The sequence below is a fragment of the Malaya genurostris genome, chromosome 2 (genome assembly GCF_030247185.1).
Source record: "Malaya genurostris strain Urasoe2022 chromosome 2, Malgen_1.1, whole genome shotgun sequence".
NCBI lineage: Eukaryota > Metazoa > Arthropoda > Insecta > Diptera > Culicidae > Malaya > Malaya genurostris.
Genome location: NC_080571.1, coordinates 321,961,332 through 321,987,355, shown reverse-complemented (window position 1 = coordinate 321,987,355; position 26,024 = coordinate 321,961,332). Strand labels below are relative to the sequence as shown.

The 26,024-nt window shown below is 36.6% G+C and overlaps 1 protein-coding gene across 4 annotated transcripts; it reads left to right on the top strand.

The window, feature by feature from the left end:
- The first annotated feature begins 693 nt into the window (after window positions 1–693).
- On the top strand, window positions 694–22,511 carry LOC131431304 (ras-related protein Rab-5B). 4 transcript variants are annotated; one of them, XM_058596925.1, is made up of 6 exons: window positions 694–852; window positions 12,434–12,950; window positions 13,014–13,134; window positions 13,199–13,367; window positions 20,531–20,644; window positions 20,715–22,511. In XM_058596925.1, the coding sequence occupies exons 2-5, from the start codon at window positions 12,697–12,699 to the stop codon at window positions 20,629–20,631; spliced, it is 645 nt and encodes a 214-aa protein (XP_058452908.1). In that variant the 5' UTR covers window positions 694–852; window positions 12,434–12,696; the 3' UTR covers window positions 20,632–20,644; window positions 20,715–22,511. The 4 variants fall into 4 exon arrangements, with proteins under 4 accessions (XP_058452908.1, XP_058452911.1, XP_058452909.1 ...); XM_058596928.1 differs by lacking the exon at window positions 694–852 and adding an exon at window positions 1,233–1,255; XM_058596926.1 differs by lacking the exon at window positions 694–852 and adding an exon at window positions 1,944–2,131.
- The last annotated feature ends 3,513 nt before the right edge of the window (window positions 22,512–26,024 follow it).

Below are 26,024 nucleotides of genomic sequence, written 5' to 3'. Positions count from 1 at the left end.
TAAAGGGCGAAACTGTCGTTCCATTTGTTTACGTAAGTTTCCCCCTCCGTGTTCCATGCCAATAAACAGGGCAATGCTTCAATCGCTAGTAAGGGATGGCGAAACTATTTATTTTAGATGGTTTCCGAACCTTTTACTACTGGAAATAGTAACTGAGACGATAAAATTATTCGCAGATTTATCTTAGTCGCGAAAACTAACCCATTTTAAGAAAAATACGCAAATACGGGCGTAACTTCATAATTCACACAGGAAGCATAAAAGTAAACAAATCGGAAAAAGGGCGAAACTCATTTTATGTTGATTTATTCAGTGGATATAGAAGGAAAGTGGTAAAATTTGCATGCCTTTAAAAGATGAACCAACAGTTCATTGTCTAATCAAAAATTGATCTAAGAATACTTCTAAATAGGATGTGAATGAAAACTTCTAAATAGGATTTGAAACCGAAGTCGAAACATTCATCGACGTTTTTATCCATTTGCTGTCAATGTTAGATTCGCCCATCTTTGAAAAACAGCTGATTTATACTTTTGTGCTCAGTGTAATTTTTTTATAATGTTCCCACTTCGTTCAAAGGACTGAACAGTAGCTGTCATTCTAAAATCCCGTCTGTCAAGCATACACTTGTGTGAGTGCATGCGTACACTGCGATGGGCGGACGTCGACGAACGTCTCTCTTTGGCACGTCTCTGTTCCACCGTCGGTCGCTCATCTATGTCGTCAAACACAAAAACCAGCAGCAGCAAGTAAAGAGTCATCGTAGCAGCAAGAAAAAGTTTAGGATTCCGTTCTGTATCGCGTAAAAGTTAATTTTTTGCTAAGTTTATAGTTCTATCCTGCTGGAAAAAGGTGATTATTGTTCAGAACTTACCAAAGATTAGGTTTTGAGTGGAATCCGTGCTCGAATTTGTGATTTTTCTGGATTGCTTGATAGAAGGCTATGAAAAAAGGAAAAAAAAGTTCCATGAAAACCATGATTTGATCAGTGTGTGTGTGTGTGTGATTGCAAAGTACACTACGGTACCTAGCTCGACAACATTTTTCGTGTTGTGGATTTTCCGTCTCGATTCAACGGCGTATCTTCGTAGTTTCGCATTGACGTGAAGCATGATTTTCATACAACTGAAAACGAGCAATAGTCGTAATATCCATTATTGTCAGTCGCTGAAGCTGTAAACCGTTTTGCGTTGGATAAGAATGAATATTCGCTATGGATGTCAAGTGATTTTCGTTGATGATCAATAATAATTAAGTAGGTAGTTTGCATGATGCGAATCAGAGTACTTAAAATGGCATTATACAGTGAAAATTTAGTCGTGGTGGGATAATTGATCTCAGAGGAAATAACACGTAAAAGTTGTCGGACAAAGAAGAAGAGCTTCTGGAACAACGATAAAAGAGTGCCAGTTGTATCGTGATGGAATGCGCGTAAAAGAGAAGGAAGCTAATTGTGTGATCTTTCAAGCACAGTGAGTTGGATTGAACATATGTGGGCAGAAAAAATGGCAACACTTGATCGACGGTGCGGGTGTCGCATGATTATAATTGATACGGCTGAAAAATTCTTCAACTTCTAAGCAAATTAACATACACATGAGCGAACATTTTGATATTCATGCCAAACGAATCAAATCTCATCAAAGTTATAATCGTTGGCGTAGCAGAGATATCCAGTATACGTTATAATTTCTATCGGATAGGTTACAGGGGCATAATGTCATGAAATTTTCATAGTTGTGGCACTTTTCTTAGGAAAATATATCTGACCATAAACACTCACTGTGCGGAAGTCATGTGGAGCATACATATACTGACACACTACTAAAGTGCAATTGAGCGAGAGGTACTAAAGAAATATTTCTGACGTTTGCTGGAGAGGGATAGCCGTTCGCTTTGACGGGAAGAAACTAAATCGAAGAAAGGAAAGTGACGTTCTCATGAATGAATGTTAGTAGTGCGCACTTAAAAAATATTATTAAATTATCGCAACGGGACATCAGGAGTTGTTCTTTGCTTTTCGCTAGTTTCCTGTAGATACACTCGAATGGCCTGAATCATATCAAGAGTCAATAGTCGTGTAGTGACAATAGATAACCAGCCTCAGCAGCTCTCGATAGCAAAATTTGTGGTGTGTATTTATGTGCGATAATGTAAAATCACAACGACAGTATCGTCTGCGAACAACTACAGATGTGTGATAAAACCGTTGTTATCCGGACAAACGACAAGCTCAGTTTTAATGATCTTGAAACTGAGATGAAGACCGAGCTGTACGGTGATATTCCCTAACATTTAAATAAACATCCCGGAGCTTGAGTTGTATTGTTCTGGGTGGTAACGAAGGTGATTAGTGTGTTCTTGTTTGAACGAATCTGATCGTGTGTGGTGTAAATTACTAGAATTATGCTGGTGCCGCTGCAATTCTAGAAAATAGTTCAAATTGTGATGTTTGTTGTGAAAATGGTATATTCACATGTAAATTATATTGGGTGTAACGGTTGCTTCCTGTTTCAGAGTCTAAACATATCCAGACAACAATTGGCCTTCGATTTAAACTGTAAAATGACACTGAAAAGTGTCCAATAGCTTTGGCTCGATGACTCACTACTTCACGATTGCATATGCTGATAAGAACTGGACTTACGTTCCCTTTTTTGCTTTGTTACACAGGACAGTATGGAAGAGTAACGCAATTCATACTACGGCTCAATTGCATCGATGAGAGTCCCTGTCAAAGGCAATTGATTTGTGAGTTAACTGAGCGTTAATACGGTCAGTTAAAAATGCCAGTATTATGCACTGTTTCTCGTAGTTCCAATTATCAAAAAGCCATGACGGCAAGGATTCGCGGTAACGATTATTTGGTTCGTTGCTTTTTAGTCTGAAAGCATCGTTACAACTTGCCGGGTTCAACGGTATCCTTTGTTTGCAGATAGATGCACATGTCTGCTTGTGATTTATTGTTCAGCCAACAAATTGAATACCACGAAGCGAAATCAATGACTTGGCGTCAAGGTTACTGTGCCTGTTGATTGCAATGCTATGACGATGAGTATTTTGAAAGCGATTTACACGATTTGCACGAAACGTTGGTAGGGTGTTTGTACCAATATTTTAAACGTGTTCGTGTTTTATATTGTAATGTAAATGTAAATGAATTCTTGTGAACTGGCTGGATATGAATAGATTCAACATAAAATTAAAAGTCGTATCATATAGTGTGTTGAGACCGAGCACATTCAAAATATGAGAACTATTATTACTATTTAGCCGTTAAACTTAACCGCCAAGTTGACGGAGATTACATAGAATAAACACTACAAGTTTTTAAAAACTGTACCAAGTTTATTTATAATACAAATTTAAATATTTCAAACAAACTTTTTCGGCCTTGTACTTAGGGGACTGAACGATCATTTCAGTGTTTTACTGTCAACAAATATTATAAGGGCCAAAATTGAGAATTCGCAAGGAATCGTGTTGTTCCCAAAACTACTAATTGTTCATGTATGTAAAGTAGTTCAAAAAACCAGTGACTCAAAGCATTATTTTTGTTTTGTTTCTACTGAATCAGATGAAAAAACCAAGAAAAACGATGTTCTTGGGTTATTTTTTTCCAAGCATCACGTAGGTCAAGGTTGAAGATAGACTTATCGGACTGGCTATAAATGCGTCGAAAATAAATTATATGGCAGGCCTCCCAACACGAATATCGACAAACGGTGACGTTATCAAGTGACGAGTTTGTGTATTTGGGCTCACTGGTGACCGTCGATAATGATACCAGCAGAGAAATTCAGTTGCGTCTTTTTGCTGGAAATTAACCGCACGAAATGAACCATCAACAAAACGCTCATTAGACCGGTTGTTCTCTATGGCTGTAGACGCACCATCCAAAAACAGCAATCAGTGAGTACCGCCGGAGTAAGGGCAACATCCCAGTAAATCCGAACATCGGACGCATCGTGCAAGAAAGCTTTTGATTGCGTTTCGAGCTTGCATAGTGTATCGGTAGAACAACAGAGTGAAGATATACCAAAGCAGAGAGCGGATGTCTGATTACTCAGGTGATGAGATATATCGGGGTTGGATTTCCAATCTCGAACGTAGGGTCAGAGTTTTTCTGGCCCTAAGAAGCGAATGACCTAAAGGTTAAAACCTCTATGATCGATACAAATGTTTAACAATCTTTCTCACCCTATCGGGAAGACGTCGGCTCGAAAATGTCTTGTTTGATATTCCTTCGCTCTGTTTCACTAGCGATACATAATGTAAACATAAAGCTTTTTTAGGTCAGCGCGGTTGATGCAAATGGTGCAGAATTGTCCGATGACGGGCCGATCGAAGCGCTACGATCGGCCCTATATCGTGCTCAATCGGTCCGATAATCGGACCGATGATCGGACTTATGCGGGTCTACAAATTTCACTGGGATATATTGAAAGGAGATACCGTTATACCGACGGGTGACAGGTAAAGATATGTGTAAAATTGTTATGCAAAAGAGGGAGAAGAAAAAGTATAGCATAAGTCAGAAAACAGGAAAAGCATAGTTTAAATAGTGCAAGAAAGGTGATTGATAAAGTTACTTTGAAAAATCTTTTATGGTCGGTTAAAAGGACGTGTGAATTGAAAGATGGAAATTTGAAATTTATATAAGGTGAGGAAAAAGATAGAATATAATATTTATCCATTCTAAATCATTTGAAATGCCATAGGAGAGATTTCGTAAGCATGCGAACAAGTAACCTGAAATAGAAGAGAAAACTATAAATGTAAGAAAAATGAATTTAAAGGAAAGTGAATTAAAATTGTTTTGCATGTTTGAAAATAAAATATAGTTTTGAGCTGACTCAACCAAATGAGCTGCTATGCAAATTTTGTTTGTTTTTTCGTGAATTCGGCTAACAGTAGTTCCGAACAATGGCTACGAGCCTTGGACTATGTTGGCAGAGGATCAACGCGTCCTTGCTGCAGACCATCTATGACGGATTGCAGATGGAGGATGGACCGTTGAGACGGCAAATTGCAACAGCTGCTTGAAGAACCACTTATCGTACGGACAACTAAAATTGGACGGTGACGATGGACTGAGCATGTCATTAGGCTGTCGGACGATAACCCAGTGAAAATGGTTCTTGAATCTGATCCGGTAGCCACAAGAAAAAGAGAAGCACAGTGAGAAAAATGAATCGATCAAGTGGAGGGGGATATACGAAGAATCCGGGTATTGCGTGACTGGCGAAGAGTGGCCACGAATTGAGCTACATGAAGGCATTTGCTAGATACAGCAAAGAACACCACAGGACTAGGCTGATAAAAAGACAAAAATATCATTCTACAGGCCCAGCACAATGTAATTTTTCGTGTTTCATCAACCTCCCAATGTTAGCAATGCAACTCTGCTTCAGCATAGTTCCCATAGAAATCTTCCGAGTGTAATGATCCAATAGTCGCTTGTATTCGAACGTTCATTGCGGGAGAAAATAACTGTGAGTTCGGTGAATTATCTAGTCGTTTTGTTGGTAAAATCGAACGATGTGCCGTTATTTTATGACCTTGTTTTACAGTATTTCTGGAATTTATTTGAGTATGTGACACTTGTTTTAGTCGTTCTGGTATTAGAATTGTAATTTCTAAGTTTTTAAGTCCGTATGAAAATGACGAGATTGCACTCAAATGGACTTTTTTAACCCTGCCTGTCCATTTAGATTCATATATTGGATGAAAATTTCAAGAAAAAAAAGTCGTTTGTGTCATTCTTCATTCTCCATTTTGCCGCCGAGTATTAAAAGTAGGATTCCTCACTTAAACACACCGAGTACACGAGAACACGGTAACAGGGAGTATCGAAGAATTGCATTCAGCGAAGTTTTGTGCAAGCTACAGAACTCTAGGTGGGTTTGAAGTTCGACGGATAGAATCAAAGTACTAAGCTAGTTTTTTTTCACGGACTCGTCGAACGAATACCTATGGGTGCCTTGGATGCACGTTAACGTTAAGAATTTTCAGCAACAGCCATACTTGAAGTGCATCTTAATATTTAAAGACATGCTATTCAAGTGACAAGATAGTTGTCTAGATGAGTTCTCTTACCGTCAGTTCACTTCCATATCTCATCTAAAACAGTCCGTATTGTACACCGTTTACTGCCGATACAACAAAAACAAAGAACAGTATAGAAAAGTGAACAATAAGATGATTCAAAATAATCAACTCTAACGTACAAAGGAGGGTGGTGATTTCACGACCTAGGTCAATCGTTAATGACTATAAACTGTATCGCATTTGACGTTAGTTACTAGACCTAAAGAAAATTACTAAGATACAGCTCAATAAACCAAATGATACAATTTACCATCAATTCGCTATTGAGAGCAAGGCCAATAGACCCAGCAAGAAAAAATACAACAGTGACTTTGTTCATAAATAGTTACATAAATGATATGCCGGGGTTAAATAAAACTATAACTAACTGAATTCTCTTAGGATGAATGCAAGTGATTCGATTAGAAATTGAAGACTGTTCAATGGTCAATTGGAATCATTGGAACGTTAAAGCGTGGTTTCGTTAGTGCGTTCTGTTGCGCCATCTTTGTTTTAAAATGCAAGAGTTTCAGATACTTACTACATAACATCTAGTAGATTGAGTGCATGATAAAGTATATAGGCAAAATCTAATATTTGACGAGCTCAATACTATGAGGAAAGTCGTAACATATGGTGAAATAATTTATCTTAATTCGTTAGTTCCGTGTACTCCATGCAACGAAGAAACATACAAATATTGCTTATTGCTCGACTCTATAACATGAAGTACACAGTAATCGATGTGTTTTCGTACATGAAAACTCAACCTACTAACTCATACCCAATAATATGTTTGAACTCTGTTAATGAAATCCGATTTATGAGCAGAATATGAAGTGAATAACAAGTCATCAGATACACACTTCGAAAGAAACTTTGCACGCGTGCTTAGTATGAGAAACCATTCGTTTAGTACGGATGGAGAGACCAATTCGATTAAAAACTGATTTTTTTAAAAGGGCGGATGTAATTGACGTAAAGCAAAGTCTTGGCATTACATTCCTGTGGTGGAATTTGGCCTTTCTGTTTCAACAGACTTCGCAGCCGATTCTTAGTGTACAGAATCATTGCATGGCTAGTACTATGGATCCTACTGACACTAAGAATCCTTCCAGGTCGGGGCTCGAACAGACGACAGCTGGCTTGTAAGACCAGCGTCCTATGCATTGAACCGCCAACCCGGGACACGTGCACTTTCTTAATAAAATTTATCTTAGAAACGGTAAATTGTACAAGTTGTATACTACATGAAATGAGAAGTCCTGGGCCTAACAAAGAAAAAGTCGATTTTGTCGTGAATACGACTTACTTTACTATGGGGTGCCTTTTCAAAATTTACCCTCTGAGAGAGTGATAAGTTTTTGATCGTGAATATCTCTTGTTGTATCTAACGAATCAACATAATTTTTGCTACATGCCATCGGAAATATGATCACAATTTTATTATAAAATATTCAGTTGTGTGACATAATCTCAAATAATTCAAAATTAAACTTTTTTGAAATGTTTGGTATAAACGAGTATCAAAGAGGATAATTCATAAGGCGCGTTTGCCTTTCTCGTATTTTTAAAGCTCATAGCTCAGTGATCATGTCAACACCAGCCAATCAGAACGCGTTCTGAGGAAGAGAACAAAATATCTGCTGCTGTACAACAAATCGTTCCAGAAAAATGTTCCGAACAGTGTTTAATATCGTAGTGAGTTCCACAATTTGATCCTTCTTAAAGGCAGGAATGAATCCCGTACAGCATTCTTTCAATGAAATGCAAATCCAAAATGAAATATCGAAATTAAAATTCTATATGCTGCTATTTTTATAGCCGTTAGGTCCGCCCATTAGTGAAAAAACTACAAACGAAATCAGGTAAAAACAAGTCAATCAACAAAAATTGGATCAGTTTGGATTCTATCGCCACTGCGAGCAGATGTATTTTGTGTTGTTTGCAAAGCTAGTTTCGCTTCCGACAAGAGCGATTACGTCACAGCTGCCAGTCATTTGCATTGGTGAAAAAGCAACGATGGAGAGCATTACACAAAATCAGCCGTTCTAATGGCTCTAAAAGTGTTCTAAGGAACTATTAGGATTTACTGTTCGCAAATCGAAGGGAAATATCCTCAGTTTAGTGCAAATCTAGGACTGTTTGATTTAATTTTTGCACTTTTCGCTGTGTGAAATTCACAGTAATCGAGATCAAGTGAAACCTTCTTTGTTTTTGCGTAAAATGTGGAAAAGGGGAATGCTTGCATAATTCATACAATTGATCAAATAATTGATATTCGGAAGTGTTAAGTAACATGTCAGTTGTTTTCGTATTCACGACATCCAGTTATGTATCTGACATTACCCACCCGCCTTTTTTACCGTGAAATTTTTTTATTCTGCAGTATAATCACAGACTAACAGACAGGACACTCAAATTAGATTCTTTAATCATTTTAACGGTCATTTCGAATATTTCTTTATTTGGGACAGTACTCACATGTGTCATGATGGCGCCACGTTACCCTATCAAAAACATCCTGTCTGTCATCTAGACTATGTTTATTTTTTTCATTTACCAACAGAGTTGCCATTCATACAGAATTACCTGTAATGTATTGATTTGTATATGTCCATGCGATTTTCATGCAGGATACAGATTTAATGCCAAAACTATATACATAATTGTGCCTACTTCTCATCCTCCAACGCAATACAAAATCGAACCCGTTTTGTTACAATATTTACTTCTGGTCTTCCGCCACTTAATTTCGGGTGAAAACTACCACCACAATAAAAAATAATCTAGATGAACAACGTTGAGTCAAATAAATGGTTACCTTCCAACATCGCGAAAAAGTTAAATATATTATCAACGTAATCCAATAATTTCTTGTGACGATTCATTTTCAAATATTTTGATGAAATCAGGCATTCCTGCAAGCAGCTGATCGATGTTGACAAACGAGGGGAAACCAACTAGTAAAAAAACTTTTACATAACACAAGGGGTGTACAGATAGTAAATAGTTCGCGCAGTACAATATAGGTGGAACTAGTGCATCACGAAAAATTATTTTTATAAGAATTTACTCTTACTGTCATGTCTGTTAGTCTGTGGTATAATCTCCATCTAGACTCTAGAGTGATACACTTGACTCATCGTTCCTCCATACCCTTTGAAAAAAAAAAAAAACTTAACAGCTTTACTAGAGCACTTGTTGATAGTTTACACTGATTTATTTGTACATTAACATTGTTTTCAACTGTCAACGTTTTATTTGTATTATAACCTTTCAAAGTTCAAACAAATGACCAAAGAAAAGTAAGCAACATATTCGTGTGAATATTATGTTCGAACCCATAGGTAATACTTCCATCTTTTGACAAACAATAAATGAAGTTATTTTTTTAAATTTTCAATTAGCTTTTAAACTTAAAGTCATTCATCACTTCGGGCCAGAAAAATCTTCTGACCCTGTGTGCGGGTTTGGGAATCGAGCTCAGGTAGGCTGCGTGAAAGGCACCGACAAATGAGAGTGTTTATTGTAGCTTACAATACAATATATACAAATAATTATATTGTCAAAAACAATTCGCTAAAAACCGAAACGAAGGTATATTTTGAACAAAATGCTTTAAATATTTTTGTTTATATTGTGCCTTTAACTCCGATATTATTTCTACCGGCACTATTTAAAGACATTGAATCGTATATATATATATATATATATATATATATATATATATATATATATATATATATATATATATATATATATATATATATATATATATATATATATATATATATATATATATATATATATATATATATATATATATATATATATATATATATATATATATATATATATATATATATATATATATATATATATATATATATATATATATATATATATATATATATATATATATATATATATATATATATATATATATATAAACCACTCTCAAAATATAGACATATCTCTTATAATTTTGTTGCTACTGTATTATCCCAGCGTATGATATATCATGCATAGGATAATTTCATTTGGAAAAGATTTTTAATAGTGATTTGGCACTTCTCAACATTTTCAACACAAAATATGATGGTATTGATGATATCTGCTCATTTGGTTCAAATTTGGAAACCCCCTGGGTTATAATGGGTTAAAATAGGCTTCCGTTTCTCCAATGACATCAACATTCGACGAAAATTTCTTTCCCTGGAGAAACCTTTTCAGGTTTGGGAATAGATAATAGTCGCTGGGGGCTAGGCCTCGAGAATACGGGGGATAGTGGAACAGGTTTTTCTGAATTAAATTACAGAGCAAAGATTACGATATTTATAAAATGATTATCAAAAAATGTGAACAATGAAATTCATTCAAACATTTTTGTGAATTTCATAAGACTATCTTGTGAATATCTAAAGTAAGTCTTGAAGAATTTTTCTTTTATATTTTAAGACAGGCTTAATTCGTTCTTATCAATTGGGCATTTTTGAGAAAAAATACACTGATTAAAAAAAATTGAACACTTTTTCAAGAATTAGAGAATTAACCGAAAAATCAAAATGAAAAAAAAACGTCTTTAAATTGTGTAAACATACTTTTATTTTGAACTGTACCTTAAAGCCGATATTTGACTTTTGATTTGAAGAATTGATAGCATAATTTGCAAACTTCAATTTTTTTTGACAAAAAGTAATAATTTAAGCACAAGATTATGATCCTACAATTAAATAGAAACTTGCTCATAATGGCTTCGATCATAGTAGCCGTTCTCGAGATGTTTGGACCTGGAAGTCAAAGAACTCGTTGATTTGCGCTAAACAGAAAACTGAGCCTTCAATTTTTATGTCTAAGAATCTCGAGAACGTCTTGGAGAGAGGCCATTATAAGCCAATTTATTTCTTTTCATTTGTAGAATCATATTCTAGTATTCAAAAGTTTTTTTTTCTAAATCTTTTTGTTTTTGTTTCTGGGTAAATTTTCTAACTCTTGAAAAAGTATTCACTTAAGTTTTTCGTTTCGTTTTAGTCTCATCAGTGTGTAGGAGTTTATGTTGAACTGCTACCTCCGACCTGACGGTTCCACATAAACCGCTAGGCAGACGTAAAGTTAATGCTATTTGCAAAACACTTTTTTGATCCGACGTCTCGTACGAAACAACTTCGTCTTGGACACCATTTTTGTACGATTTACAGTTTCCGATTAAATACGATTTGAACAAATTGCTCGCGAAAGTACATCCGCCCTTTTTGAAAATCAGTCTTGAATCGAATTGGTTTGTTCATCCGTGCAAAACAAAAGGTTTGGCATCCTGGAAACGTGTGCAATGTTTCATTTAAGCTGAAGAACATCTATCCTGATTTTGTCACCATTTCTGCAGTCAATTGCTATATGCACTTTTCGCATCTTGATACCGATTCGAGCGACAATTGTGAACAGACACGAACGACTGTGCTGACGAACATTTAAACGCATACAGCGTTCAATTGGGCAAAGTAGCCTATTTCGACTGGTAATTTGGAAAATTCGACCTTTTCCCGATGTGACTCATAAAAGGATAACAAAAACAGTTCATGGTATTCGAAACAGACAATCTTTGAAAGTTCTTGTTAAACAAACTTCAAACTCAAGTTTCATTCAAACATTAACCGAGATTTGTTATTTTAGTCTAGGACCTTGAACCGGATAATGTATCAGTGCTTCCGTAGTAACACGGTAACCTAGCGGCAACGTTGATTGTGTTTGTCAAGTTACGGCACGTAATTTCCTTTGACTTCTTGTGCACTCTTGTCTGCCATACGCTTTCAGCACTGAAACGGTTTAAATTTTATTGTTTCGAGCTTGTTTTACTTTGATACTTCGCATCCAATTACTTTGAAGTTAATACACCTTCATTAATTAGCACATTACCAAGTAATCTCAAGCTCTAGTCACAACAATCAACATCTAAAGTCTAATGAATGCAGCTATGACGAAAAGTACACAATTCTCATCCAACGGTGTTAGGGACCTATGACCTGCCATCAATTTCATGTTGAAAAAAATTGAAATTTTGGTGAATTCTGGTGATAAAACAATGCGGCCACTATCGCCCGCCGGTGCCACGTAAACAAACAAAAATCTATCGACAAAGGAAAAATTTCATTTATCAATTCGAAACGAAAACGCCAGACGTGACGACTCAAAGCTTACTCTGTAAGTAGATGATGTCGGCACTGCTTTGGTGCTGCTGCCCATTTAAGTGCTGATTCCACATTTTGTAAACAATCTCTAGCTATCGTGTCTCGTTGATTATCGCAGAAAAGTTCAATTGTATTCTAATTCTTTATTTTCACAGTCATCGACAAATCCCAAAGAAGCAAGAATTGTGCAGACTAACTATTTGGTCGGACAAGAATCGTTGGCTCTCGTCGCCACTAAATCTTCGGTTTTGGTTTTTGAGTTTTGGTTTTCGTTGGTGGTAGCATTCGACATCGCCCCGACGGATTACATCCGGGAGCCCATCGAGCCATTGATTCGTCGTCCTCCGTAGCGGAAGAGTGCAGCTTCTATTAACTTCCAGTAGCCGAAGTCAACATCCATCACAGCTACCAATCAACAATGGCGTCCAGTCCGCGAGCGGGAGGCGGTGCCCAGCGTCCGAATGGCGCCACACAAAATAAGATCTGTCAGTTCAAGCTGGTTCTACTGGGAGAGTCGGCCGTCGGGAAATCGTCGCTAGTGTTACGTTTCGTCAAAGGACAGTTTCACGAATACCAGGAGAGTACAATCGGTGCGGCTTTCCTCACGCAGACAGTATGCATCGATGATACGACGGTTAAGTTCGAGATCTGGGACACTGCCGGACAGGAAAGGTAATAACGTTCAAACGATACACTCTCAGGGATAGGTGCTTTATGTCGATGAGGATTTTGCAGGTACCACAGTCTCGCTCCAATGTACTACCGCGGTGCTCAGGCTGCTATTGTTGTCTATGATATTCAGAATCAGGATAGTTTTGCACGTGCCAAGACGTGGGTAAAAGAGCTGCAACGACAGGTATGATTGGTTCCACAACTGTACAACTGAGCTTGTGTTTAACGCTGTATCATTTCGATTGCAGGCATCGCCGAATATTGTGATTGCGCTGGCCGGCAACAAAGCCGATCTCGCCAATAGTCGTGTTGTCGACTACGAGGAGGCTAAGCAATATGCGGACGAGAATGGACTACTGTTTATGGAGACCTCGGCTAAAACAGCCGTTAACGTTAACGATATCTTTCTCGCAATAGGTAAGTCAAACAAACTGTCGCTGATTAACGCCAGCGGTTCATACTAGGAGTACTTTTCACCCTTAACGTTAAACTCTACAACGAACACTTGATGAGAGGGGCGTATTTTTGTTTTATCGATTTTCATGTTTGTGATACTGTCGATATGGGCATATTTGCGGTCAGTTATTATCGATCGACTTTCCTACATACACTTCACACCACAGCTGAGTGCTGAATTAGTTTGCATGACAAAGGGAAAACGTCGAAACATCAACGGTCAAGTGCAAGGAAAAGGGTGCGCTGTATTTGTGCTGTTCGAACTATTCCCTCATTGGACCTGTTGTTTGTCTTTCCTGACGGTCGACATTCCGGCGAATGTTTTTATTTTCTCTTCCTCTTTCCATTTTCTTGTCGCCGTCAGAGGTATGACTGCTGATTATGTATATATGTATACTGGATCAGAAGCACAGTGAATTGTTTTGCTCAGAAAATCAACGGTCTCCGCGGGTTGCAGTCAGGTACACCGATGCGATTTACAACGGTACAATCGTGTTTTTGCTGATGTAACGTTTTAGTGTGCACAAATGACGACTTAATAAAAAAAACCTAAATGAAAGACACTTTAAAACAGTCAGTATCGGCTTCTGTGGACAAGTAAGGGACGCGGAAAACGAACCTTCGGATCTTGAACCACCCTACTGTGTAAGCTTGTTACTATGTTTGCTAATTTGTGTGAATCATAACTTACATAGTTTCGAAGTGACGATGGAGGAGTGCAAAAAAATTGTATGTCAAATAATATTAGTTTAAAACGCATATAACGTCGGCTAGTATGACGAATTAGCGGTACTCTGCTTGCGGCGAAAGCGATCATCTCATACCGTTTTCGTTTATTGATCAGAGCAGCCCCAGAGCTGACCCAGCGTCACCAAAACAACATTTGATGAGTTTGTTTTAGCAACCTGGGGTCGCTCTAGATCGGACTCCAATCGCGTAGTTTCGCTCTGAAAATTTTCGCGGGTCGCACCACGCATCCATGCCAGTTTGTTTAGTTTTTCTTTTTTATATGGGTTGTTGTTAGGGCGCGTACCACGTGTTCGTTTTACTCGGAGTCAGAGTCGCCCGTGTGTAGGTTCTAAAACGAAAACGGTATCAGTTTTCTGCTAGTTGATAAGTTTAAGATTTTCTTTTGAAATAACTGTTGGCAGGATTTATTCCCTATTCGACCTAAGAGTTTACATTTCCGAAGATGTTTTTCCCGTCACATTCTGGGTTCTCTTCATAGGTCTTATCCAATAGCTCATAGAACGAATCTAAGCTAAAGTTAAAGAACTTGCCCTTCATCTTCAATACGCGATACGACCACTTTTCTGCATCCATCTACCACCCTTTCCAGATCGCTTTCGATGTTTTGGGTCAGTTTGACCTAGTTCTTATGATGAGCATTGCTTGCTTATTTTAATTAATAAACGACCGAATAGCAGATTTCTAGGATACTAGATCTTCCTCGATTGCACGCACGCAGCGAGTGCGAACTCTATCCCGCAGTCGACAGAAGAGGTTCCGGGTTCTTTGCTAAGCATAACGTAGGCCGTTTTAGTCTGTCGCGTTCCATAAGCCTTCCAATGCCAACATGTTTTTATACTTGGTGCCGCTCGCGATTCATGCTTTTGTGTCATTCTTGATTATCGACTTGTTCTCTCAAAGACACCGAGTATTCGAATATCTGTTTTTCCTCAACGACCATGCTTCGGGATCTCAGCTGGTTGTATAGTCCGTAGAAAGCATTGTTAACAATCGCATACGTCGTTTTATCTCACGGTTAACGTCATAATCGCAATCGTCCCTCATCAATTTCCACCTCGGATCCAACATCGCTTTAGCCGTCTCGTTCTCTACCAACCAGCAGCTCTCTTTTAAAAGGTTCAAATTCTCTTCCACAGTTTTTCGATAAACATCAAGAAACATGTGAGTCTTATTGAAGGTTTCGTTTCTCGACATGCCGGATCTTTGAATCGCTTTAATTGATTTCGATTTATCGAGCGCGCCAACTTTGTCGGATATCGATTGCACTGCGGGTAAAATTATTCAAAAATGCGTCGTTTTTTGGAGGCATGATACAGTTGACCAAACAGCATTTTTATGTAGAATAGTTTCGAAACGCTATCATGCTCATTTTATCCCGAGTTCTCTTTTTGTACTGGATTTTTTGAAGTACTAGCTGATCCGTCGAATTTCGTGTCGCCCAAAATAGTTTTCTTGAATTCTGCGTGAATGTTTGATGGGTTGCCATTGCATCTGCATGCGCAATACAAGGATTGTTCTTCTTGTATTTAGCCTAAAAATGAAAACAGTATTATATTTGATCGGAAATAGTTTTTCAAAATATTCCCCTAGATGATCAATACACTTTTGTATTCACTTGAACCAATTTTCATAATATTTTATCCACTCTTCTTGAGGTACCCTCAAACCATGATTTTAGGGCGCTTCAAAAGCTTTTTCAGGGGTATTGAATTGCTCTCCCCGCAGTTTATTCTTTACGGAAGGGAACAAATAGAAGTCGTTAGGTGCCAAGTCAGGACTATACGGCGGGTGGCCCCTCAATTCGAATCAATTCGTTTTGGGTGCTCAAATATTCCGCTGTTTGAGCCGATGTGCCGATGTGTAACACATGGGAGCTTGTATATCGTGATGAGGAATGATTTTGCGTCTTGCGTTTGTTTTCCTTATTTCAAGAAAAACTTCTGGCAAACAAATTCTGGTATACCAATCTGAATTGACTGTATTACGATCCTCTAAAGAAACGGTAGCGATATATCCGTTTATACCAAAAAAAACACCATTTTCTTTTAAGTGCTTCGAGCGCGAACAACTTTTGTTGGGTTTGGTTCTTCTTGCAACACCCATACAGTCGACTGCTGTTTAGTTTCGGGCTCATGTAAGTAAATCCATTTTTGTCATCTGTGTAGATGTTATACGCCAAATTTGAAGCACCACGATTGAATTTTTTCAGCATTGCTTTGCACCATTCGACATGAGTTTTTTTTTAGCAATTGTCTAATTGTGTGGGATCCAATGTGAACAAATTTTTTTTCACGAATAAATGTTCATGCAAAATAACATATAAGCGTTTCACACTAATGCCCAAGGCTGCCTCCATTTTACGGTACGTCACATCAGATTTTTCATAGCATCGATGTTTTTTGACAAAACAACTGATTTGACCTTCTTTAGATTCATCGGCAAGCGAACTACGACCATGATTGAATTCGTTGTACCAGTTTTTTACAGTCGCATAGGATGGTGCTACACTACCAATAGTCGAACTAAGTTGATTGAAGCACTCTTGTCTCGATAATCCACATCGAAAAGCGCAATAAATCATTGCACGAAAATGTTCACGATTCAATTCATTTTTTTTTGCTTATGCAAACCTTTCAACTCACTGTCAACAAAAAAAATTGCACTAAGATGAATATTCTGAAGATGGTAATGTTTGAAATTGTCGAACTCTATGTTGGAAACGTCGAATCCACTAAAACTAAATACATAGGTAACAACCAACGTGGAACATTTGAAGCCGAAAGTCTAATCTTTAAAGATCATCAGGAGGAAAAGTGACATCTGGGTATTATAAATTGTTTCTAATCATTACTATTGCCATTTCGACTATTAAAATGCTCACCAAACCGAAGTTTGAATCGGAAAATTTTAAACAATGTTCAAGGCGGATATATTTGCGATCTGGAACTCAGATCCCGAATTAATTTTAGCTTCCTCCTGATCTTTGAAATTTTGATATTCTTCACAAAATGCACTAAATACAGTCTTAATAGATTATAGAAATCTTCCTTGACATTGGTTTCTAATAAGCACTCATTATAAGAGCATTAATAAATTAGTTTACGTGAATGATATTTTCAAGTAAAACCTTTCTATTTTGATCTTATCGTTGGTATTGATTCGTTTAATAATTTGCCTAAATGACTGGTAGACGATATTATAACTTTTTCTTTTGTCGACAATAGTTTTAATGCAACATTTATTGATTAGAATCCCACTTTCAAGTCATTTGGCAAGTAATAGTTTTGATACTATATAAAGCACGTGTCTAGAAATGACAAATCATATTAAGGGCTGAGGCCAGTAGGTCGCGTAAAACCACGTGGCTCGCTGTGCGTTTTTTATTTCTCTCCATGCTCTCTCGCAAATGTGCAAAATGACTCTCGATGTGGCCGGGTTGCCAAGAAAGTTTTGATATTTTCGGTTACAAGTTTGACTACATCACATAAAATCCAAGAAAACTGCCGCTTGTTTGGCAGCCTTTTTGAGCCGATTTTATTTCTCTCTCATGTTTCGTTACGTTACCAGGGAACTAAAATGGCTCCGACATAGAAATCGACTTACCTCCACAAATATAAATTACACTTCAATTTCATCGCGACAAAATATATGTTTTATGCACTAATCGCATCTAAATTAAATTATCTAGACATTGTCAGAATAGATTTTTGATCCATGCTTTTGAAGGCGAGATATTAAATGAACAAGTTTAAAGTTGCCGTTTTCAACTATGCAATTCTTCCTTCAGAAAAAAGACCGACCGCTAAAGTCAAACAGTCATTCTGAAATTTTCACAGAATAATCTAAACTAATTGTCTAAGAGATTGTCAGTTGGGTTTTTTGATATTCGTCACCGTTTCTGAGAAAATCAGAAAAAAAAATAAAAATAGTCCTTTAAAACGCCCTAAAACACACTGGCCTCAGCCTTAATCAAATATACATGTAGAATCTCAACACAAAACTCGTTGCGCGAAACGATTTTTGTCAAACGATCTAGTTTTCTTTTCTTCAACGGTCAAATACTAATGGCGTTTTCGTTTCTTATTTGCACTACACCGGTGCAGTGCTACACTAAGACATGAATAAACGAACAAAAATGACGAAAACATAAACAGTAACCATTGACTACAATTAACAATTCCATTGCACAGAGCTACACCAAACTTTTGATGAGTGCTCCACCAGTGGTATCGGTGCAGAAAAAGTGTAGCACTGGTGTTGTGCTATTGGTAAAAACGAACGGTTTAGGTGCAGCTTTCGCTACACCGGTGTAGTGCAATTTAAAAACGAAAACGACATAAGAGCAAATTCAGCAGTTGCAAGATTCATATGAGTGGTCTATAATATAACTGAAACAAACGTATCCGCAGCAAGCCGTTTTAGTGCTATTTATTCGAACAGTTCTACTGTCAAATTTAGAACTGGTATACACTGCCGTTCTATATACACATTTATTCACATTCACATTCAAATTTATTCACATAAACAATACCAAACTTCACTGCAGGGATTAGAATATCTAAGAATATCGAAATTCACTGCAGGGATGCCAGATTTAAATTAATATCTTCTACTCAAGTAAAAGAAATCAATTTGTTAAAACTAATATGTAGTTTAATTATAGACAACAAGCTGATTACCGCTAAAAATGTAACTTTTTCGTGAGAAAAATCTTGTAACTCACTTACTCGCCATTATATATATTTCGGCCTGTTATGCTTCGGTTTTCCGAAATTTCGGCTTCATGTGGTAGATAAGAACATCGTCGGCCTTATGTATTTCAGCTTTTCGTTATTCCGCCTTTCGTATTTCGGCCTTTTTTTAGACTCCCGTCGAAAAGAGTGTACATACAAAGTTGCACCTGTTCTCTCAAAGACACCGAGTATTCGAATATCTGTTTTCCTCAACGACCATGCTTTGGGATCTCAGCTGGTTGTGATGTCCGTAGAAAGCCCTGTTAACAGTCGCATACGTCGTTTTATCTCACGGTTAACGTCATCGCAATCGTCCCTCATCAATTTCCACCTCGGATCCAACATCGCTTTAGCCGTCTCGTTCTCTATCAACCAGCAGCTCTCTTTCAAAAGGTTCAAATTCTCTTCCACAGTTCTACGATCAACACCAAGAAACATGTGAGTCTTATTGAAGGTTTCGTTTCTCGACATGCCGAATATTTGAATCGCACCTTCGAGCGTTATATTATACAACAAATTTGAGAACACAACGTCCTGTTTTAATTGATTTCGATTTATCGAGCGGCGCACGAATCAATCTAACCAACTTAGTCGATTGCACTGCGGGGAAAATTAACCAAAAAAGCATCGTTTTTTTTAGGCATGATACAGTTGACCAAACAGCATTTTTATGTAGAATAGTTTCGAAACGCTATCATGCTCATTTTACCCCGAGTTCTCTTCTTGTACTGGATTTTTTTTTAAGTACTAGCTGATCCGTCGAATTTCGTCTCGCCCAAAATAGTTTTCTTGAATTCTGCGTGAATGTTTGAAATACGTATATAAGCAAGAGACTTTGTTTATCTTTCTCTCTGTTGAATACTAAGCCGTTTCTAAGTTTACGGGATTAAAAGAACGGTTTCTTCTATTCAAATTTATTTCGAAAATTTTCAATGGCTGGCCTCGTATGTAGCCTAAAAATGAAAACAGTATTATATTTGATCGGAAATTGTTTTTCAAAATATTACCCTAGGTGATCAATACACTTTTGTATTCACAAATTTTCATAACATTTTATCTACTCTTCTTGAGGTACCCCCAAAACATGGTTTTAGGGCGCTACAAAAGCTTTTTCAGGGGTATTGAATTGCTCTCCACGCAGTTTATTCTTCACGGAAGGGAACAAATAGAAGAAATCAATTTTTTTAAACAAATATGTAGTTTAATTATAGACAACAAGATGATTACCGCTAAAAATGTAACTTTTTCGTGAGAAAAATCTTGTAACTCACTTACTGGCCATTATATATATTTCGGCCTGTTATGCTTCGGTTTTCTGAAATTTCGGCTTCATGTGGTAGATAAGAACATCGTCGGCCTTATGTATTTCGGCTTTTCGTTATTCCGCCTTTCGTATTTCGGCCTTTTTTAGACTCCCGTCGAAAAGAGTGTACATACAAAGTTTGTTACGTGAATTTCAATTTTAAATTTTGAACAGGCATTCTAGGATTTCAAAACACTTTTACGGACGGAAATGAAGATAATTTATATCACAACTTATCAAATCTATCCTAAATTCTCAAAACAATAGAGTTCAATAATAATTGAGAATTGAAATGCAATGGTGATTCTGAAACTAAGTAACAATATTGATTATTTCAGCTAAAAAATTGCCTAAGAACGAAGGCACTGGACCTCAACAAAACATAAGACCTACCCAGAATGAACAGAGCCGACAGAATAGTGGCTGCTGCGGCAAGTGATGTTATTCAGTTGGTATGTTTCGCAAATGTTTTTTTTGTATACAATCCAGTGCTAATGTTTCTACCTTCTTCATCGTCTACAGCAAACGTATTGTTAATTGTAACAAATAACAACAAGGAATGTTTAAGAAAAAATATCGTTACGATGATAGTAGGAAGTAAAATCGATTCCAAACTAGTTATGATATAAACCAAGAACAACAGTACATCAAGTGAAAAGAAGAATGAAATTTAAACGAAATATTTCAGACGATCCTCACAGACACACACAGACACATACACACATAAATACATACATTTTTTAGAAACGGCAAAGTAAGAAGACAAAAAAAATAGCAATTAATTGGAACCATTGTCGTCTGAAGCTGTTATTATGAAGCAGAAGAAAAAAATATATACACATTTCGAACACCTAACCCGTCAAAATAAATACGCTACAAACCCCGAACACATATTCAAATTACTTCAGCAGTAAGGAATGGAACACTTTCACATGGAAGTCCATTTGTTGACGATCTAAACAAAGTGAAGTTGAAAATACTAACTCTATCCACTACAATTTAACAACAAAAAGAAATAAAATGCAAAACAATTCCCTAAATAGGCCGACCAGCAAACACACGAACCCAGAATAAACATTATAAAATCAGTAGTAGGTTATTTGTATGAAACCCAGCACTCGTTTCCCAATTGTTTATCTCTACCTAACTTAACTCAACCCTCCATTTAGTTCATGTTATTGTTTTTCCGGAAATCTATCCAGATGCCTCTGTTTCATACTAACATAAAGAAATCTTTGTGGAATATATTTATTGCTAAACTAAAACCAGAATATATGAAATTATATTTAATGAAGTTTAATCAATATCCGTAATAGAGCTACCAAGGAGTGGGAAAAGTTGTACAACAAATACACCAACCACACTGGCGGTAAGATTATAAATCAAACACGTGAAAAAAAACAGACACACACACTACAATTTATGATGATGCATGTAGATCGAGTTATCGGAAAAGGAACTTTCCCTTGTTACGATTGTTTATTTTTTCTCCCGTAGAACATTTTATTTTATGAGTAATTGTACGATAATCTACTAGAAAAAGAGGATAAGAAATGTATAAAACTATTGAAGTAATGCAAGCATAGTGGTAAATTACAACATTAACACAGCAGCGGTTTAGAGCCCGGCAACAGAGGACATGTGCTACTTTTGTTTTCTGCTCGCCCGTTCGGTGTGAAACGGAAATAAAATTTATCAAATATATGTTGTTCTTCACGCATTTACGCATTCGAAACGGATGGTTCAACAATCAAATGCTATATTGAAACTATTTTTTGTCTAATCGGAATCGAACAAAACTCGGTAACTATTTCATTATGAAAAATAAACCAGCGAAGTTAATCGACATCAACCGGTGTGATGGGCAAGTATAAACGAGTTGACGGTAAATTGTTCTAGACGTTTTGATTTTGTAATTGGCGCTAGACAGAGAAAGGTGATCAAATTTTTAATGTTAACAGTTTATTTTTTTATACATTTTGGAATACTGTCGCCAGACACAGCAAACTATTCAAAGATTGAAGAAATGATGAAGATCAGTACAGAAGCTAGCTAAACCTACCCTGTGCAGTAGTAGTAGACGTTAGCGTAAATGCGCATGATCTACTTCAATAATAATAATAATGCAAAGTTAGAAATAACTGACATTCCTTTTTTAAACGAATTGAAATTAGAGGAAACCCGTGGAAACTAACAACTCAATAACAGCCGGCGAAAATATGCAAAAAACACTTTGAATGAGATTGAGAACGCTATAAAATACGGAGATGATGTCAATAAAGAAAATTTGAAAGAGGCATATGAAAATTGTAAATCCAACGATGGTGTGTTTTGATTCGGAAAGATATCCTTGGTCTTCTTCTTCTTCTGGTTGGCAACCCACCACTTGAGAGAATGCCGATTGATGGCATAGCTACTAGGTTATATTGAACAGGTAATTTTCTTGTTTACGACTCACGATTCTGAATTTCGATCGAATCGGAATATTCCGATCGAATGCGAAATTTTGCATTCTGTATCTTCTGTACAGAATAGGACTTTGTCGGTCACAGCTAAAAAAGGCAATCCGGTTTTTCTTAGGAGACATGATAAAATTGACTAAATTTCTTTTCTATGTAAAAAAAATCATTCCACATTTTTAGAACACTAGCACCGCATCGTGCTCATTTCATCTCAGATTCCTCTTTTATACTAGATTGTTTACAAGTTTATCTATAGAGACCGTACACGACAAGTAGCGCCATTAGTGGCGAATAGGCGAAATAATCCTACCATAGCTTTACACTGTTACCATACACTGAGAAAAGAACCATAGTAACCGCAAACTGTTTTTCATTGTCATTTCTACTATACGCTAAAATCTGTATTGTATAAATTACTAGACAACAAAGACTACGACTTGACTAAACTATTTGTATTTATGACTTTTCTGGCATGGTCATACTGACAATGGTAGTCATCTCAAATATAAGAACAAATAGTTAAATTCACAATTTCTAGTAAGGTGAAATTGCTCTTGAGCCTTGATATATGAGAAGCGAAATAGTTATTGCTACCATGTGAATTTGTTCACAGTATAATAATGTTACCATAAATAGATACATGGTTTGATAGACGATTATGAAGTTTGAAAACACTATTCATGTAGTCCATATCAACAGAATTTATGTAGTAATCACATTATCGTGTATTTTTTGTTTTTTTAACCGACTATGTATTTCATTTGTGCTGACTATACAAATTGTCAATAAACGAATGTTCTATGTTATTGTCACATAAAGTTACAATATAACAGAAAATTTCGTACGTGGGTAACACATCAGTGATTGATATGAAAAAAATATTTTATATGATGACTTTGTGTAATTTGGTAGGTCTTGCAGGTAAGTAAAGTTTGTAGCCTTAATAGTTTCCGTCATTGAAATTCAATTTTTCAACCATTTTTCCGGCAACGGCTACGTTTTCCAGTGAAATCAACGTCTCGTATACGATTTATTATTCATTATCGATCACTGTAGAAATAACATCCAACATATCGCAGGTGGGTAACGAGGTTTACATCTGGACTTGGCTATTAATTTCTTTCATGCTGCTCATTCCTGCTTCAGGAAAAAATCCACCGGACATCAGAGCCTTTGATCAACTGCTGCTACCAAACAATGCTCCTCAGTGTCCACGTTGCTATTCAACATTTCACTAGGCATGTCATCATTTAATATGATGTGAAAATAAAATAAAAATCCATGAAACTATTTTGTTGTTCTTGTTCTAGAATTCAAATTCATAAAACTTTTTAACATTAGCTCATGTTCTGCTGATCTTCAGCATTGTTGAATCAACCACTGCCTTTAGTTTCGAAATAACTAGAAGTGAAATGTTAAAAATACCATGGCTCTGGTTATAGCGAAAACTACAATGTAAATAAAGATTCGGTCATGGTTAGCCTAACCATCTCAATCGTATTAGTTATTCATACAATATACTGTTCAATATTACTATTCTAGAGCCGATACCATTTATAGTAAACATGAACTTGACTATTGTTGAAATCATCTGATTTAATAGTCGGCTGAAAACCACTATACTCGCATGGTCAGGTTGGCCCTCTATATAGTAACTGTTACCATAATATTTTTCTGAGTGTATGTTCACGCTGAATAAAATGTTATTTACAACATAGTGGTGTAATGATCCTTTTCTTACATCAATCATATTCTCATATATTTCTCTTTGATTCTTAAAATATACCAAAAAGATTATTTGTGCATTAACTAGTATAACCTACAGAATGAAATAGTTATCTGAGATCCATGAGAAAACGAAGTTAGTTCCACTATTGTAGGTATTTCGGGCACTGGAACCCGAGAACCGGTATAATCGAAATTGGTTCGTATGGTCATGGGTTGGCGGTTCAATGCATAAGGCACTGGTCTTAAAAACCAGTGGTCGCATGTTCAAGCCCCGACCTGGAAGGATTTTTTTTTTTTGAAGTATTAGTGTTTTATTGATAAAATTTCTATTTACATTTCATTTTCTAAAACATAATTCAAGACGTTTGTATCAACGATTGTACTCTGATTGATGTAATTTATATATGCAATGAAAATTTTTAAAATTGGTGTTTTGATTCTTCTCGGTATTCCATTTAGAGTTGGTTGAATAAGATCAGCGAACGACAGTCTTCGCCATCCCCGCAGCAGTGTTGACGATTTGCGTTGCGCAAGTGTCCACGCATCTTCAACTCGAGGGCACTCGCAGAATTTGTGTATCAGCGTTTCTACCGAATTGTTGCAGTGTATACAGTTCTCACCGTCAGCTCGATGGATAATGTACATAAGTTTCCTATGTTCGGTTTTTCTATTGACTACACGCTTAAAAATAGTTACTCAAAAATGAGTAAGATCTCACTCATCTACAGAAAAAGTGGAACAACTCTAATTTAGAGTAACTCCGAAGTTACTCAAATTTGAGTACTTCCACTGGAAACGATATTTGGGTAAAATATACTCATTTACTGAGTAATACTTTATTTGTACATGTACCAAAAATAGAGTAACTATCACTCAAATTTTGAGTGAAATTTTATTTCACATATACCAAATTTGCAAAAAAATTGCTCCTTTTCTGAGTGTATTGTATTAAAATATTAAGTAATTGAACTCAATACTATATCAAGTGGTGGTTGCTTGGAGTAGTGTGTTAATCGCAAATTAACATACATGTCAGTTATGCTCAGGCACCAATCATACACTTATTCCTCATAAATGGCATTTGAGCATATTCGGTTTCATTCTAAAGCACAACACGGAGTTTATCATTCCGGTTTTTGCAGACACAACACCGTTTGTGTTGAGCGACTCACCCTCGAAATACGCGATCTCACTAACAAAATATACAACCTGTTGCTACAAATGGTTAATACAACTTTTAGACTGATCTTGCGAATAGTAACAAAAAAACGAGCGTTAAACTCAAATTTAGAGTAAGAGTTACTCAATATCATTGATGATAACTACTCAATTTTTGACGTTTCCATGTATCATTTGAAAATGAGTAACTAGTACTCAAACTTTGAGTAACTTTTTCTAAGCGTGTAGAAGGAACAGATCACTCTTTTGTGCAGACGATAAGCCTCGTGAGTGAATGTTGGACCACGTCTGTCGCCAGCTTGCGTGAGGATTTTCTCTTTCTACTCTTGGTGTTTGTGTACCTGTTCTGTAGAAATTGTGGATAGTATTTGCAGATAAGGATTGTTGAATATGCGTTAGAATTATTGAGATTTGTTGACGGATTAATTTTAAGCATGGGCAGTCCGCTGGAATAGCAAAGTGG

Bases quoted from the DNA above. Each gene is read 5' to 3' on its own strand.
- LOC131431304 (XM_058596925.1), top strand. From the start codon at position 12,697: ATGGCGTCCAGTCCGCGAGCGGGAGGCGGTGCCCAGCGTCCGAATGGC. The intron at 12,951-13,013 runs GTAATAACGTTC...AGGATTTTGCAG, and splicing joins GACACTGCCGGACAGGAAAG to GTACCACAGTCTCGCTCCAA. The intron at 13,368-20,530 runs GTAAGTCAAACA...TGATTATTTCAG, and splicing joins CGATATCTTTCTCGCAATAG to CTAAAAAATTGCCTAAGAAC.